The 17,046-nt window shown below is 58.0% G+C and overlaps 1 protein-coding gene across 1 annotated transcript; it reads right to left on the bottom strand.

The window, feature by feature from the left end:
• Positions 1-2,066: 2,066 nt before the first annotated feature.
• Positions 2,067-16,829, bottom strand: PER1 (period circadian regulator 1). Its single transcript, XM_075346693.1, is given in 28 exon segments — positions 2,067-2,577; positions 3,496-3,646; positions 3,735-3,894; positions 3,897-3,926; positions 4,033-4,183; positions 4,266-4,616; positions 4,618-4,898; positions 4,901-5,002; positions 5,086-5,295; positions 5,493-5,684; positions 5,766-5,881; positions 7,338-7,491; positions 7,561-7,669; positions 7,858-7,937; positions 7,940-7,988; positions 9,000-9,108; positions 9,200-9,321; positions 9,323-9,354; positions 9,438-9,546; positions 9,641-9,717; positions 9,803-9,945; positions 12,071-12,122; positions 12,480-12,681; positions 13,483-13,604; positions 13,737-13,891; positions 14,078-14,176; positions 14,270-14,562; positions 16,730-16,829. Coding segments are annotated over 27 exon segments (3,720 nt in total). The 5' UTR covers positions 14,500-14,562; positions 16,730-16,829; the 3' UTR covers positions 2,067-2,445.
• Between the last annotated feature and the right edge of the window lie 217 nt (positions 16,830-17,046).

The following is a 17,046-nucleotide window of genomic DNA, read 5'->3' as shown; positions in this document are numbered from 1 at the left end:
TTTCTTTGCTGCTGTTATCTCGCCATCTAGGAGGGCATATAGCCAAAGATAGCGACCGTACAGTGCAGTGTATAGCATACAAGCATAAACTACAAATGGACACTTCGGTATTTAGTGGGGTCAGCACTTCAGGTGCTGCTAACCGCCCGCCTATAACGCGGGTGTGTGGTCGCCAGAGCCCTGTGAGTGGTTGCCCAGAGCTTGTCTCCGTTCCCCAGCTCGGACTGCGTGCAGGAATGGCTGCCGGCGTCCTTCTCCAGCTCGTGTGACGAGGGGCGGGCCGTGGGCGTGCCCCAGACAAGAGCGGGAAACTGGCGTCCCACTGTGTCCAGTGAAGGGGGCTGGAGAATGCAAAGCAGACTCCAGCCCTCAGCGCTGACTGTCTGTACAGCGTCCCGCCTCACCCCTGACTGGCAGGGCTGGAGGCGGGAACGAAACGAAAACTAGGCCGCAAAGCCGGGGACTCGAGTAATAAGCGCGGCCGTCCATGTGCACGGCCAGCGCGGAAGTCCCCGGCGCACCACAAGTCCCAGCCGCGCCACAATGTAAAAAACACCCAGCAGCGGCCGGCGCGGCAGTTCCCAATACATAAAGTCACTCAGCTAAGCTGTAGTGAATAATAGCACGAGCGCTCCGCGCTGTTGCCCCCGGCGCACTAGCACACCCAGCAATGCTGGTGTGTGTGTGCGCGCTTGCCCGGGGACACAGAGTACCTTAATGTAGCAGGGCCTGTCCCTGACGATACTCAGCTCCATATCCAGCAGGTTCTCTGGGTCTGTGGATGGAGCCCGGTCTCAGTGCCTGGAGACCTGTAAGATCCCACTTCGCCCAGAGCCCTGAGGGGGGATGGGGAAGGAAAACAGCATGTGGGCTCCAGCCTCCGTACCCGCAATGGGTACCTCAACCTTAACAAACACCCGACAAAAGTGGGGTGAGAAGGGAGCATGCTGGGGGCCCTAGTATGGGCCCTCTTTTCTTCCATCCGACATAGTCAGCAGCTGCTGCTGACTAAACAGTGGAGCTATGCGTGGATGTCTGACCTCCTTCGCACAAAGCAGAAAACTGGTGAGCCAGTGATCCCACTGGGGGTGTATAGCCAGAAGGGGAGGGGCCTTACACTTTTTAGTGTAATGCTTTGTGTGGCCTCCGGAGGCAGTACTATACACCCAATCGTCTGGGTCTCCCAATGGAGCGCCGAAGAAATAAGGAGTTAATGTTGGCGGATCGCCACCACTAAGTCCAGGCTTGATTATGGCAACGTCTGAGACAGCTGACATGATCAACCCGTAAGTAAAGTGGAAAAAAACACACACACCGAAAAATCCATGTCGGAACTATAAGAAAAAGAATTTACGGTAAGTAACAAAATTCTCTTTATTTTAAATAAAACACAAAAAAGCTCCTGTTTCACCCGTTTATTAACCCCTCCTAAAACACACAGCTCCGGCATAATCCACGTCCTGCAATGCTTGCATCCAGCCGCGACCGACACTGACACAGGCTGAATGCAGCCTCGCAGCGAGACAGCAGAGGTAACCATAGGGCATTTCCCACGGCCGGTAATGTGAACTCACTACCGACCGTGAGAAATGCAGCGTGTGCTCACAGGGACTCTATCTCTAACTATCTCTCTATCTATTCTTCTATCTATTCAACTAATCTGCTAAGAAGGAAATTACTTTTTTTTTCCAATGTGCTTTATTGCATTGAATGCATTAAAGCACATGTACCAAAACCGCACGTGGAAATACCGTGGTAAAACCGCGGCAAACTGCATGCGGTTTTCGGGTGCGGTTTGTCGCGGTTTTTTACTGTGGGTGCGGTAATCTTTCAGTGCTTGCGGAATTTTCTTGAGAAAATTCCATTTTCCAGTGCGCACAGGGCCTAAAGCATGTTTGTTTGTTTTTTTCTTTCCCTCGCCCTCGTCTTCCGCCGCCCTGGGCCTGGCCCCGTGTACAGATCCTATAATTAGTGCAGATAGACCCCGTCTTTTGCAGTAAGACGTGGGAGGAGTGGGGGGCGTTCAGCTCTTATGGTGGTGAATAAATGACTGCACACGTCCCATGTAACTGCATAAAAAAACAGAACTGGATTTTCTTTTTATTTACAGAACTGTACAAATGTGGGACATCGGACCACGAGCCGCCCCCGTCCCGTCCCCACCCGTCACACACGGCCAAGATAAATTAGGACACTTTACAAAAATATATATAAAGACACAAACATTCATCCTGTTCCCCTTCTTTACAAATGGCGGCACTGCGTACATGTCAGCCCGCGCCGATGGTCATAGAGCGGATCTAAAAACCGCTCTGGAAAGTCCCGTATCCCCTTGTCAGAGTCACAGAGGAGGGCAATGTCTGCTCCCCCCCTCCGGCCGCTCCTGGGGTCAATGAGAAGTGTATATATAAGGCAGCTTGGAATTGAGTGATGGGTGGGGGGGGCTCAGCTGGTCACCGCCACCTCCGCTGTTGCTTCTTCTCCCCCGGCTCTGCACTCCTCGCCCTCCTCCATCATTATGGACAAATCCAGATCTTCCTCGTAACTGAGGGCATCCGGGGAGCAACCTGTGCAGGACTGAAGAGGACAACAAGGGATTAATAGAACCACCGCTGCAGATCAAAACGAGCATCGGGGGATGGGGGGGGGTCAAGACGAGCGTCGGGCGGACCAAAACGAGCGTCGGGGGATTGGGGAGGAGGCAAGACGAGCGTCGGGTGGGGGGGGCAAGTTCATGGGATCAGTATCACTCGGATGACCATACAAGGTTTCTCAGACCCCAGAGGTGATGATGCCGTCACCAGGACAGGTGCGCGGACGGACGGCGGGTCATTGGGCATGACAGCACAAAGTCACCAACACCTCTCGCCAGAGCGTCCCTTCAGTGGATGCGGAGTCATTACCACCACGTGCACTACCCCCCGAAATAATAAGTCTGCAAGCACAAGATCAAAGGGATTGAGCACGGAAAACCTGGTGGGGATGAGGCCAATTCTCATGAGGATATGGACTATGATGCCGGCATCATCTGGGTGCCGTGCAGCAAGGTAAGATGTAGCCTAAAGGGGTCAATTAGGGTCGTCTTCACACACACTTTGGGATATTGCCATACTTCTCGGCTCTTTGGGATCTTGGAGTCCACACTATGTGAGGTGAGCTGCTTTTTCCCCAGACGATGCAGTCCTTCTCTCTTTGAGATCATGGTGTCCACACTATGTGAGGTGAGCATCTTAGCCTAGCTCCTCTTTTTCTATCTTGAGGGATACACACCGAGCGCTTCTCTATTTTATTTGCTCTTAATGCTCTCGGCATTTCTAGCGGCCGCATGATGAGCATCTTATATAGATCACCTAAAAAGTTAGGTGGGAAATCTATGATGGTCTTCTCAGGGCGAGGAGGACACTACAAACGCATATTTCTGACCTCACATTGTGGGGGCGCAATCACTTCTGTAGATCTCTGAGTTCCCCCGCACACATCCAGGTATATACTCACTGTGATGTTGATGACGTGGGGTAACCGGCCCTTCCGGACCCAGGCGTGGACCTCCCCCAGTTCCCTCTTCTGCTCTTCGCTGAACCGGGGCTGGTTCCTTTGCAGTTGTCGGAGCTTCTCCCGATCTTCCTGAAGGACGCTCTCCAGGTCCCTGTGAGGCAAGGATGGACCCATAAGAAGGCGCTGACCCAAGACCGGGTCCTGGGAACAAGCATCTGTACGCTATAAAAAGGTCTAACCTGGACGGCAGCTGGTAGGACATCATGACTTTGTGGTCCGCGTTGGCCATCAGAAGCCACAGAGGGTCCTGCATGACGTATCGGATCACCTTCTGCTCCACCTCTTCCCTCTCCACCTTTTTGACTCTGAGGTCAGTCTCTGAAGAGTCGATGCTACCAAATATTTGCTGGTGTTGCTGCTCTCGCTGCTCCCTGGTGAGGATGAGAAAGGATGCGATTGATTTTCTAGAGCTTATGAACAAAAGTATAAAAATGGACAATTATGGCCACCGAGAAATCATCCGGACGCGATACTCACGGGTGCCACACGCCGACGTGCTGCCTCCATTGGAGCCCATTGATCCCGAGGCAGCGGATCCGGTGCCGGACCAAGATTCCTCATGGAGGAGCAAATCCAGGAGATCACTGGAGCTGGAGAGCGCGTCGTTGTGCGATGAGGACTGATCGCCCTGAGTGAGACGAGTGAAGGTTACAGCCAGGAGGCGTCATCAGACCGGTAGAAACGTAGGTCTCCATATGTGAAGGACTCACCATACAGTTCTCGGGCTGTCTGTCGTCTTCTCCGTTCTCAGCCGTGGTCGCGTCGCCAGTTGCATTCCCGAGGACCCCTCCTCCTTTATTATCCTCCTCAGTCTCCCACTCCCCTCCAGGAGCGGCAGTGGTAGTGGTGGCGACTACTGCTCCTCCACCGCTCGGCTGCGGGAGCTCCTCCATCTGCAGCAAGTCCAACTGTAGCGGGGAGCTACATCGAGACGGGAAGAGTCGCTGGGGAGGGGACGAGGAGCGCGATGGTGGTGGTGGTGGGCATGTTGCCATTGGTTGCGGAGGAGGGGGAGCCGGGGTCGGCGGTGGAGCTTCAGAAGCGGTGGTCGGAGCCTCGGGGCGCAGGATTGAAGGGAGGAAAGCCAGAGACTCCGGGATAAAACGGAGGCGCCACTGGCGGAGGCTGGAAAAGATAATTGGGCAGCACCAGGGCTACGATGGGGGCGACCAGAGGGTATCTGGGGAGGGTTGGCGTGGGTTCAGGTGCAGGGGCCCGGGAAGGAAACATGGGATGGGGATAACTAGGAATGCATGGGGGTGGCGGTGGGAGGAGCGGCGGCTCTGGTGTCGGGATGGAGCTCGGCGATGCCGCTTTGCCTTGCTTTGGCCTCTTGGCTTTGATTTCCGGCTCTTGCTCCGATGTCCCCCTGTATTAGCGCCTTCCTGCATTTGGGTAGCGGGGTTGTGAGCTGTGTTTTGATGATGGGAGCGCGACGCTTTAGTACCTGCAAGAGCAGAAACCAAAGAGAATATGAGAAACATAGAAACCTGCCATAAAATAGGAAAAAATACCGAAGCGGGAGCGGACCTCTCTGAACGCGTTGGATCTGCTCGTCCCAAACACCGACCGGGAGCGGCTCAAACACCCGGATCTGACTGAGGTTGTGGACCCGGGTGAGGAAGGCCTGCTCTTCACGCTGCGTGTGGGCCGACAGAACCTCTTTGGTCAGGCCCAGCGGCCGTAAGGGAGGTGCCGGTGCTGCCGGGCAAGAGGGCTCCTCCAAAGGAACCATTTCGCCTGAAGGAAAGAAGTGATGAAACGCGTTAGTACATGTCCAATATAGAGAACAAGCGCGTGTCCGCCATGTTTACATCCAGCTGCCCCCCAATCCGTGGTGTCCGCCATGTTTACATCCAACTGCCCTCCAATCTGTGGTGTCCGCCATGTTTACATTCTCCCCCCCCCCAATCCGCTGTATTAATCTAGAGGGTTACCAGAGTCTGGCGGCTTTTTGTCTCCTACATGGACGATGGTGCTGCTGAAGCTTCCTTGACTGGTGATGGACACCACGCTCTCCGCCTTGCTGGGCGGTAATGGAGGCAGCGGAGCGAGAGGAGCGGACCCCACTGCGGAGGGTGTGCGAGGGGGCGGCAGGTCCGGCCGCTGCCGTGTGGCATTCGAGGGGTCTGCAGAGAGACAGAGACAAACGTATGAAGCCTTATTAGTTTCGTCCCCGGCTTCCCGACACTGGATTTCCGGATTCTTACCCTCCTTGTCGCTCTCGCCCGTTTTCTGCTTCTCCTCCTCTGAGGTTGAAGATGTGTAAGACGAGGAGCCGCATTTCCTTTTCACAGTGCTGGGGAGGTTACAGCTTTCCAGGTATCTACAGTAGAGGAGAGAAGTGAAGCGTGAGAACGAGAAGGCCGGAGGACAGAGACAGACGGAGGGCGGCGGGCCTGAGGACAGAGACAGACGGAGGGCGGCGGGCCTGAGGACAGAGACAGACGGAGGGCGGCGGGCCTGAGGACAGAGACAGACGGAGGGCGGCGGGCCTGAGGACAGAGACAGACGGAGGGCGGCGGGCCTGAGGACAGAGACAGACGGAGGGCGGCGGGCCTGAGGACAGAGACAGACGGAGGGCGGCGGGCCTGAGGACAGAGACAGACGGAGGGCGGCGGGCCTGAGGACAGAGACAGACGGAGGGCGGCGGGCCTGAGGACAGAGACAGACGGAGGGCGGCGGGCCTGAGGACAGAGACAGACGGAGGGCGGCGGGCCTGAGGACAGAGACAGACGGAGGGGCGGCGGGCCTGAGGACAGAGACAGACGGAGGGCGGCGGGCCTGAGGACAGAGACAGACGGAGGGCGGCGGGCCTGAGGACAGAGACAGACGGAGGGCGGCGGGCCTGAGGACAGAGACAGACGGAGGGCGGCGGGCCTGAGGACAGAGACAGACGGAGGGCGGCGGGCCTGAGGACAGAGACAGACGGAGGGCGGCGGGCCTGAGGACAGAGACAGACGGAGGGCGGCGGGCCTGAGGACAGAGACAGACGGAGGGCGGCGGGCCTGAGGACAGAGACAGACGGAGGGCGGCGGGCCTGAGGACAGAGACAGACGGAGGGCGGCGGGCCTGAGGACAGAGACAGACGGAGGGCGGCGGGCCTGAGGACAGAGACAGACGGAGGGGCGGCGGGCCTGAGGACAGAAACAGACGGAGGGCGGCGGGCCTGAGGACAGAAACAGACGGAGGGCGGCGGGCCTGAGGACAGAGACAGACGGAGGGCGGCGGGCCTGAGGACAGAGACAGACGGAGGGCGGCGGGGCCTGAGGACAGAGACAGACGGAGGGCGGCGGGCCTGAGGACAGAGACAGAGGGCGGCGGGCCGGAGGACAGAGACAGAGGGCGGCGGGCCGGAGGACAGAGACAGAGGGCGGCGGGCCGGAGGACAGAGACAGAGGGCGGCGGGCCGGAGGACAGAGACAGAGGGCGGCGGGCCGGAGGACAGAGACAGAGGGCGGCGGGCCGGAGGACAGAGACAGAGGGCGGCGGGCCGGAGGACAGAGACAGAGGGCGGCGGGCCGGAGGACAGAGACAGAGGGCGGCGGGCCGAAGGACAGAGACAGAGGGCGGCGGGCCGGAGGACAGAGACAGAGGGCGGCGGGCCGGAGGACAGAGACAGAGGGCGGCGGGCCGGAGGACAGAGACAGAGGGCGGCGGCCGGAGGACAGAGACAGAGGGCGGCGGGCCGGAGGACAGAGACAGAGGGCGGCGGGCCGGAGGACAGAGACAGAGGGCGGCGGGCGAAGGACAGAGACAGAGGGCGGCGGGCCGGCGCTCACCGGATGATGCTGTCAAGGCAGTTGATCTGCTGGTACGAGTAGTTGGAGGTCTCCTTCCGCGTCAGTTCCTCGGGGACACACACAGGGCGGCTGGGCGCAGCATCAGGTGGAGCGTTGTCTACACCGGTGAGGATGGTGCGAGGAGGGGCGAGAGCTGAGAGCAGAGGAGAGGTGTAAGAGAACGTCTCATACCCAGAGCAGAGGTCACCGAAACCGAACCTACCCTGGAAATGTCCTCGGTGCTGCGGGCGGATCACCCGGGACCCCAGGAACATCTGCTGCCCCTGACTCTTTACCTTGTGCACGTTCTGACAGAACTCCTGAAATGTCATCTGCAAAGGAAAAACACAAATATATAAGTGTATGACCCCACAATGGGCGGGGTCTACAGCTGCACCACCCTGCAGGGGGCGGAGACTCTGCTCCCCTCCCATCACCCTGCAGGGGGCGGAGACTCCCAACACTGCTAGGTATGCTTGGCCATACATGTACGAGCAGTTTGGTGGATCCGGTCACTCACAGGTTTGGGCTCGGTCCCCTCCTCGATGACCATGGCGTTGCTATCAGTGGAGGAGGCGTTGCAGTGGAACGGCTCCTGGAGGTGTTGCTGCCGCCGCTGCCGTTCCCTCCAGGGTTCGTGTTGTGCACCGGCTGCAATGAGGAAAACTTAAAAGTTATTCACCCAGATATCAACAAGCAGAAACACAAGATAACACAACACCCCCCCCCCATATACCCCAATACAGGGAGCGGACAATGGGAGCTCACACACAACTGGCTAGACTGCGGCTCGTGGCCAGGAGCCAAATGACCTAGTGTCCATATATGCAGAGACCCCCCCCTATAGTGTCTGTACCTGCAGAGACCCCCCCCTATAGTGTCTGTACCTGCAGAGACACCCCCCTATAGTGTCTGTACCTGCAGAGCCCCCCCCCCATAGTGTCTGTACCTGCAGAGACCACCCCCGCTTATAGTGTCTGTACCTGCAGAGACCCCCCCCCCATAGTGTCTGTACCTGCAGAGACCCCCCCATAGTGTCTGTACCTGCAGAGACCCCCCCCCCCATAGTGTCTGTACCTGCAGAACACCCCCCCCCCATAGTGTCTGTACCTGCAGAACACCCCCCCCCATAGTGTCTGTACCTGCAGAACACCCCCCCCATAGTGTCTGTACCTGCAGAACACCCCCCCCATAGTGTCTGTACCTGCAGAACACCCCCCCATAGTGTCTGTACCTGCAGAACACCCCCCCCCATAGTGTCTGTACCTGCAGAACACCCCCCCCCATAGTGTCTGTACCTGCAGAACACCCCCCCCCATAGAGACCCCCCCATAGTGTCTGTACCTGCAGAGACCCCCCCCCCCATAGTGTCTGTACCTGCAGAGACCCCCCCCCCCATAGTGTCTGTACCTGCAGAGACCCCCCCCCCATAGTGTCTGTACCTGCAGAGACCCCCCCCCATAGTGTCTGTACCTGCAGAGACCCCCCCATAGTGTCTGTACCTGCAGAACACCCCCCCCCCATAGTGTCTGTACCTGCAGAGACTCCCCCCCCATAGTGTCTGTACCTGCAGAACACCCCCCCCCATAGTGTCTGTACCTGCAGAACACCCCCCCCATAGTGTCTGTACCTGCAGAGACTCCCCCCCCATAGTGTCCATACCTGCATGAGGATCCGGTGGATCTGCTCGGACAGCTCCTGAACGTCAGGATCCAGTGATTTCATCTCTGCCCCTTTGGGGGCCGTAAAGACGTCTTCATTGAGCGGGCTCCTGCAGAAGGACGACGGGGTAAGACGGTTGCGGGCAGCGGACGTGACCCCTGAGCTGGCGGCACAGGGAGGGGGGAGGGGATGTCACTTACGTCCGGACTTTATGTCTTCCGAGTATGAAGGACACTTTTCTGCTCCACGGATTCACAAAGCTGCTCCAGCTGGTGTCGATGGTGACGTACTCCCCGGAGCGGGCGCAGAGGCGGATGGGCGATGTGATCGAACGGCTGCCCGGCCTGCTGCAGAACTGGAGGGCGAGAGGACGCGGGGTCAGTGTGGCGGGGGAGGGGGGGGGGGCCCAGATAGGCGACTTCAGGAAGAAGCTGTTACCTTTCTTGTGTACGGCCAGCATGAGCGGCCGGTCCTCGGGATGGATGAAGAACGGGACGGGCATCCCGATGAGGTCCTGCGGGAGGTATCCGAGGAGCGGGACCGCTCTGCCACAAAACAGGAGGAGGACAGGGTGAGGCCGGCGGCGAGCGCCAGAAAATGGGGCGCGGGCGGGGGGCGGAGGACAGTAAAGCACTCACCCTCTCGTCCACCTCCTGGAACACGCAGCTCGGCGTATGTCTGGTGGTGAAGATCCTCTTATCTGGAGGGATGCGGGGGGCTGCGGACCACAGGGGAGGGTTAATTTTTGGAGTTACAACCCCCCCCATTCCCCCGCTGCCGTCCCCAGCTGAGCGCAGTCTCACCCTCATATCCGGAGTGGATCTTCTCGGCGATCAGCAGACAGCACGGCTGCCCCTCCGCGTTGTCCGAGTCTCGCACCTTCATCAGGTACGGAGTGAGGCGGAACGGGTGATAGCGGAGATTCATATCCCGCTCTCGGCCCCCACTGAAAACACACACCTGCAATAAGACCAGAGCCGGGGAGACCACAGCAACAAAGGGGGGCACAATAAGGCGTGGGGCGACACAACAGGGTGAGATGGAGACATGGAGAGGAGGAGGAGGGGGATATTATGTGTGCCCGCCGCAGCACGGCCCGGTGTGCAGGAGACATGGAGAGGAGGGGGGGGAAATAGTATGTGTGCCCGCCGCAGCACGGCCCGGTGTGCAGGAGACATGGAGGGGAGGGAATAGTATGTGTGCCCGCCGCAGCACGGCCCGGTGTGCAGGAGACATGGAGGGGGGGATATTATGTGTGCCCGCCGCAGCATGGCCCGGTGTGCAGGAGACATGGAGGGGAGGGATATTATGTGTGCCCGCCGCAGCACGGCCCGGTGTGCAGGAAACAATAGTCTGTCACTCCCCAAGCCGCCGTCATGCACAGAAGAGGTTAAACAGCGGATCGGGGGGACGGGGGATGACGCAGGGCCTGTCAATGGGGTAATTAGGGGCCTTTGTGTCACGGCAGAAGGAGACTGATTCAGTGAGGTGGGTGGAGGGGAGAGGAGCTTCCAGAGCGTGGGGGGCTCCTGTATGTATGTGCACCATATATAGCAGTGTGACTGACGTCCCTTCCTCTGTACACTCTCCATATACTCCCATGTGTGAGAATACTGGTCACTGGGGATGGTCCAGCCTCTAGCACACTACACCACCCGGGCTCTGGTATTAATAGATCACCGCTATAGTCATATAATGCTAGATGTTTAATCTGCCAGACCACCAGGATAATAATATTACACCATTCAACCTCCGGGACTCTAACCCTATGCCACTAGACCACCAAGATTCTATCAATATACAGCTATGTCACTGGGATTTCAGTAATACTAAAATCCTGGTGGCCTTGTGGTGCATTACTAAAATCCTGGAGGTGCATTACTAAAATCCATGTGGTGCATTACTAAAATCCATGTGGTGCATTACTAAAATCCATGTGGTGCATTACTAAAATCCATGTGGTGCATTACTAAAATCCTTGGGGTGCATTACTAAAATCCATGTGGTGCATTACTAAAATCCTTGGGGTGCATTACTAAAATCCTTGGGGTGCATTACTAAAATCCTTGTGGTGCATTACTGAAATCCATGTGGTGCATTACTGAAATCCTTGGGTGCATTACTGAAATCCTTGGGGTGCATTACTGAAATCCTTGGGGTGCATTACTGAAATCCATGTGGTGCATTACTGAAATCCTTGGGGTGCATTACTAAAATCCTTGGGGTGCATTACTAAAATCCTTGGGGTGCATTACTAAAATCCTTGGGGTGCATTACTAAAATCCTTGGGGTGCATTACTAAAATCCTTGGGGTGCATTACTAAAATCCTTGGGGTGCATTACTAAAATCCTTGGGGTGCATTACTGAAATCCATGTGGTGCATTACTAAAATCCTTGGGGTGCATTACTAAAATCCTTGGGGTGCATTACTGAAATCCTGGTGGCCTTGTGGTGCATTACTAAAATCCCACTGGTATAATAGGCCACCAAGATTTCATTATAATATCACTAGGCCGCCTGGAACCATTTCATAGGCATTAGTCTGCCAGGATCTCATTAGATCTCTAGACCACCAGGATTTGCATTGTGAATATCACCGACCTTCCAAGATTTTGTTACTAAATTAACATATCATACCGCGGAGATATTTATTATAATTACACCACTAGACCACCAGGATTAAAACCCCATTAAGCCACCAATGATTTTATTGTAGTACCATTAAACCACCAGTATATTATTATTACTCCACTGGATTTTATTATCATACCACAAGCCCACCAGTACTTTCTTCTTATAAACCACAAGACCACCAGGATGTTATTATTATTATACCGCTAGCCCACCAGGGGTGGCATTGTAATAATGATTCCACCCCGTTGTCGGGTCGGGCGCAGGCGCTCTGCCGTGATGGCGTCCTCTGTGTATGGGGTGTATATACTGCTGTGTGTTATCAGTATGTTCGCGCTCGGTATATTGGGGGGGGGGTTTACTCTCCTCTCTGTATAAAATAATTACACATACATTAGTGAACACATTTTCTGCCGTCCCCCGATTGCACAATACCCACCTGATCCGGCAGAATACGGACTTCTCCTGCGTGTAGTCCATGGACGCTGATTCTGAAGGAGATAAGAGGAAAGCGATCAATCTGACAGTCCGCCATTACAGGAACTGAGCCTAGCTGACCACCAGGATACCAGGACCGTGGACCACCAGGGATGTTACTCAGTAAACAACTAGCGTTCCAGGTAAAATATATCCAAAAGAATAAATTGAATCATTGACCACAGGGAGAAACAAGATATAATTCAACTGTACGTGTCTGGACATGGAGGTCCAAAATAGAAGTATTGGGGCACTGTATAATATTTGAGAGGTGTGGCTAATACTCAGGGGCGGTGCTCTAATCTACTCGGGGGTGTGGCTTTGTGCAGGAGGATGGGGAACGCAGAGAACGGATGTGTTTTTGGCTTTACCTCCGGAGGTGCAGCTGCTCCAGGATGGAAGGTGATAAGGGGCTGTGGATCCATAGAATACGCTGACGTCCTGCGGAGCCAGAAACTCGGCAAAGATGGCGCCCTTGAACACGTCGCGTTTGCAGTGCAGGATGAGCGAGGCCTGGTCTGAGATGTACACGATGCGACCAGAGATGAAGGAGACGGCCACGGAGAAGGTGTCCTGCGAAACGGCACAGAAGAGTCATCACAGGGGAGGCAGACTACGCCTGAGAAGTGCAAGGTCCTGTCCTGCGCCAGAGAAGTGCACGCTGTGCAAGGTCCTATCCTGCGCCTGAGAAGTGCACGCCGTGCAAAGTCCTATCCTGCGCCAGAGAAGTGCACGCTGTGCAAGGTCCTGTCCTGCGCCAGAGAAGTGCACGCTGTGCAAGGTCCTGTCCTGCGCCAGAGAAGTGCACGCTGTGCAAGGTCCTATCCTGCGCCTGAGAAGTGCACGCTGTGCAAGGTCCTATCCTGCGCCTGAGAAGTGCACGCTGTGCAAGGTCCTATCCTGCGCCTGAGAAGTGCAAGGTCCTATCCTGCGCCTGAGAAGTGCACGCTGTGCAAGGACCTATCCTGCGCCTGAGAAGTGCACGCTATGCAAGGACCTATCCTGCGCCTGAGAAGTGCACGCTGTGCAAGGACCTATCCTGCGCCTGAGAAGTGCACGCTATGCAAGAACCTATCCTGCGCCTGAGAAGTGCACGCTGTGCAAGAACCTATCCTGCGCCTGAGAAGTGCACGCTGTGCAAGGTCCTATCCTGCGCCTGAGAAGTGCAAGGTCCTATCCTGCGCCTGAGAAGTGCACACTGTGCAAGGTCCCATCCTTCCCAGTATTGCCTTGGAACGTGAAGCGCTAAGGTGGGCTCCTTTACATCTGCCAGGAGGGGTTATCCAGGTCACAGAGGCTCCTGACTCCTCTCCCCCCATCCCGGCCTCTGGAGGGCGCTACCAGGTCCCCATTAGGAGCCTCCTTCACACTTACCGGGTTCTTTAGCGTGAACTCTGAGGTGACGCTCTCCACCTCCTCGATGGTGAAGCTGGACATGTCCAGGCTGCATGGCTGCGACTCATCGATGGTCCACTGCTGGTAATACTCCTGATTGGCTGAGAGGGAAAATAGGAAATTCAATGGAGATTCCCACAGATATAAAGTCCAATGTAGAGCTCAAGGTCAGAGAGCTGCGGAGAAAGCCCCTCCGTGCAGATACCCGGCCGGTGTCCCCCGCGACTGCTCACCTCGGACCTGTTTGACGCAGGAGAGTGCGTACTGCAGCGTGGCGAGGGTGCCCGATTTGCCCTTTCCCCTCTTTTCGGATGGGAGACGAATCTTTAGCTCTTTCAGGGCCTTCATCAGCTCTTTTTGGTTTTTCTCGCGGGCGGACTGCTCACTACTGCGGGGAGGAACGGAGGACAAGAGGTTCTGTGATGGCGTTGAATTGAGGAGAGATTCCTGGCAGCCTACTGGCATTGAGCGCACAAGTCCTCACTGCAAGTCTGAAATTCTGGCCAGTGCGTTTCGAGATCTGGGCTAAGCTGAATTGTGAATACAGCTCTGGATGCTGGGTTTTTAGACTTACCTGCAGCCGCTGGTGGAGGGATTGTCCTGCTCGGAGCTGGCGCTCAGGAGGCTGTAGGCGATGGAGCTGCTTGGAGGGGACAGGCTGTGAGAGTTAGTGCTGTAGAAGGGGAGAACGAGAGAGCTCGATGGTCACCAAACCCATAGGTCAACACTTGGCCCCCGTGCCGCTCATCCATGCCCCCTCGCTCACCTCTTGCTGCTCTCGGTGGCCTCCAGCATGGCAGAGTCCTTGCCATTCCCGCTGGTGCTGCTGTGGGAGCTGCGGCTTTGCCGCGACTCGTTCCCGTTGGATTCGTTGCCGCTGGAGCCGTGGCTGTTGGTATCGGTCTCGTCTTGTTGGGTTCCTTCCAACTCCCGATTGCCCCGTGTTCTCCTCGCCCGCTCTCCGAGAGGAGGAGGAGGTTCACCAGGCCCGTTCATCTCCTCCGTCTTCACTGGTCACAGGCAACAAGAAACGCTGACCAAACGAGGAAAGGAGCCGATCTGCCGAGAAGAAGAAAAAAGCAGGTGAGGAGCCGGCAGACACCGCCGAGGAGAAGGAGGAGGACGCAGGTGAGGAGCCGGCAGATACCGCCGAGGAGGAGGACGACGCAGGTGAGGAGCCGGCAGACACCGCCGAGGAGGAGGAGGACGCCGGTGAGGAGCCGGCAGACACCGCCGAGGAGAAGGAGGAGGACGCAGGTGAGGAGCCGGCAGATACCGCCGAGGAGGAGGACGACGCAGGTGAGGAGCCGGCAGACACCGCCGAGGAGGAGGAGGACGCCGGTGAGGAGCCGGCAGACACCGCCGAGGAGGAGGAGGACGCCGGTGAGGAGCCGGCAGACACCGCCGAGGAGGAGGAGGACGCCGGTGAGGAGCCGGCAGACACCGCCGAGGAGAAGGAGGACGACGCAGGTGAGGAGCCGGCAGACACCGCCGAGGAGGAGGAGGACGACGCAGGTGAGGAGCCGGCAGACACCGCCGAGGAGAAGGAGGAGGACGCCGGTGAGGAGCCGGCAGACACCGCCGAGGAGAAGGAGGAGGACGCCGGTGAGGAGCCGGCAGACACCGCCGAGGAGAAGGAGGAGGACGCAGGTGAGGAGCCGGCAGACACCGCCGAGGAGAAGGAGGAGGACGCAGGTGAGGAGCCGGCAGACACCGCCGAGGAGAAGGAGGAGGACGCAGGTGAGGAGCCGGCAGACACCGCCGAGGAGAAGGAGGAGGACGCAGGTGAGGAGCCGGCAGACACCGCCGAGGAGAAGGAGGAGGACGCAGGTGAGGAGCCGGCAGACACCGCCGAGGAGAAGGAGGACGACGCAGGTGAGGAGCCGGCAGACACCGCCGAGGAGAAGGAGGACGACGCAGGTGAGGAGCCGGCAGACACCGCCGAGGAGAAGGAGGCGGATGCACGTGAGGAGCTGGCAGATACCGCCGAGGAGAAGAAGGAGGACGCAGGTGAGGAGCCGGCAGACACCGCACATTTATACCCTGTACACACTGCGGTATCAGGTCCCCATGAGCTGCCGCATAATCCCAGCCCGGTTATGTCACAGCGGAGGCTTCTGCTGCCGGCACCGGCGTTACACAACACCGCACAGCGCCCGTATGACGCTTATATAATGCACAGGCGGGAATATGGTGTGTGCGGTAATCTGAACCGCCGGGACAGGCATCACGTACATCTGATACCAACCATGACACCACCACATGTACGGCAGCGGTGCACACCAACCAACCGCAACACCATCACCGACGACCGTCTGCTGCAGAAATAGACTGTTAGGGTGGGCGAGAGAGTCTGGGGGGGCGTAACCGCTATTATATTCTACTACACAGGGCAGTATTATAGCAGTTGTATTCTAGTGCACAGAGGGCAGTAACTGCAGATTTATTATTGTACAGTCACAGAGAGCACAGACTGTCCCCGGAGCGAGGCCTGAGAAACCGGTTATATCTGCAGCAACAGAACAGCCGTGCTCCAGTGCCGAATCCGGAGCCTCACCGACACAGCACAGGGACATACTGGGGTGTAAGATACTGCCAGACCGTGCCCCCCCCCTCAGCCAGACCGTGCCCCCCCCCTCAGCCAGACCGTGCCCCCCCCCTCAGCCAGACCGTGCCCCCCCTCCTCAGCCGGACCGTGCCCCCCCCCCTCCTCAGCCGGACCGTGCCCCCCCCCCTCCTCAGTCGGACCGTGCCCCCCCCCTCCTCAGTCGGACCCTGCCCCCCCCCTCAGTCGGACCGTGCCCCCCCCTCCTCAGCCAGACCGTGCCCCCCCCTCCTCAGCCAGACCGTGCCCCCCCCGCCTCAGCCAGACCGTGCCCCCCCCCTCCTCCTCAGCCGGACCGTGCCCCCCCCCTCCTCCTCAGCCGGACCGTGCCCCCCCCCTCCTCAGTCGGACCGTGCCCCCCCCCCCTCAGTCGGACCGTGCCCCCCCCCTCAGTCGGACCGTGCCCCCCCCTCCTCAGCCAGACCGTGAGGCTCCCGGCCACTCACACCCACGCAATCCCGGGGGGGTCTCGCCTCTCCCGCACACTCCCGGGGGGGTCTCGCCTCTCCCGCACACTCCCGGGGGGGTCTCGCCTCTCCCGCACACTCCCGGGGGGGTCTCGCCTCTCCCGCACACTCCCGGGGGGGTCTCGCCTCTCCCGCACACTCCCGGGGGTCTCACCTCTCCCGGTTCATCCTCCGTTCTCTGCCCGTCGCTGTCTTCTTCTCCTCTACCTCCAGTCCCTGTCTTCCTATAGGCTGCCGCTGCCGTGACGTCACGGACCCGCCCAGTGAAGTGATCGCCCCACACGTGTATCGCAGCGCTGCTGGCCCCCCTCCTCCGAGCGCTCTGATTGGAGGAGATAAAGCGTCCAATGGCTGAGCGGCTCCTGTATAATAACAAGGAGATATGGCGCGTGCGGCTGTCAGTGGTTAACCCCTGTGCTGCTGCAGCGCTGCGACCTGACAGAGCGGATTATTAACCCTGTGCAGGTAACA

Source organism: Anomaloglossus baeobatrachus, chromosome 4 (genome assembly GCF_048569485.1).
Source record: "Anomaloglossus baeobatrachus isolate aAnoBae1 chromosome 4, aAnoBae1.hap1, whole genome shotgun sequence".
NCBI lineage: Eukaryota > Metazoa > Chordata > Amphibia > Anura > Aromobatidae > Anomaloglossus > Anomaloglossus baeobatrachus.
The sequence above is the reverse complement of the archived record's forward strand: the minus strand, read 5'-3'. Positions and strand labels throughout refer to the sequence as shown.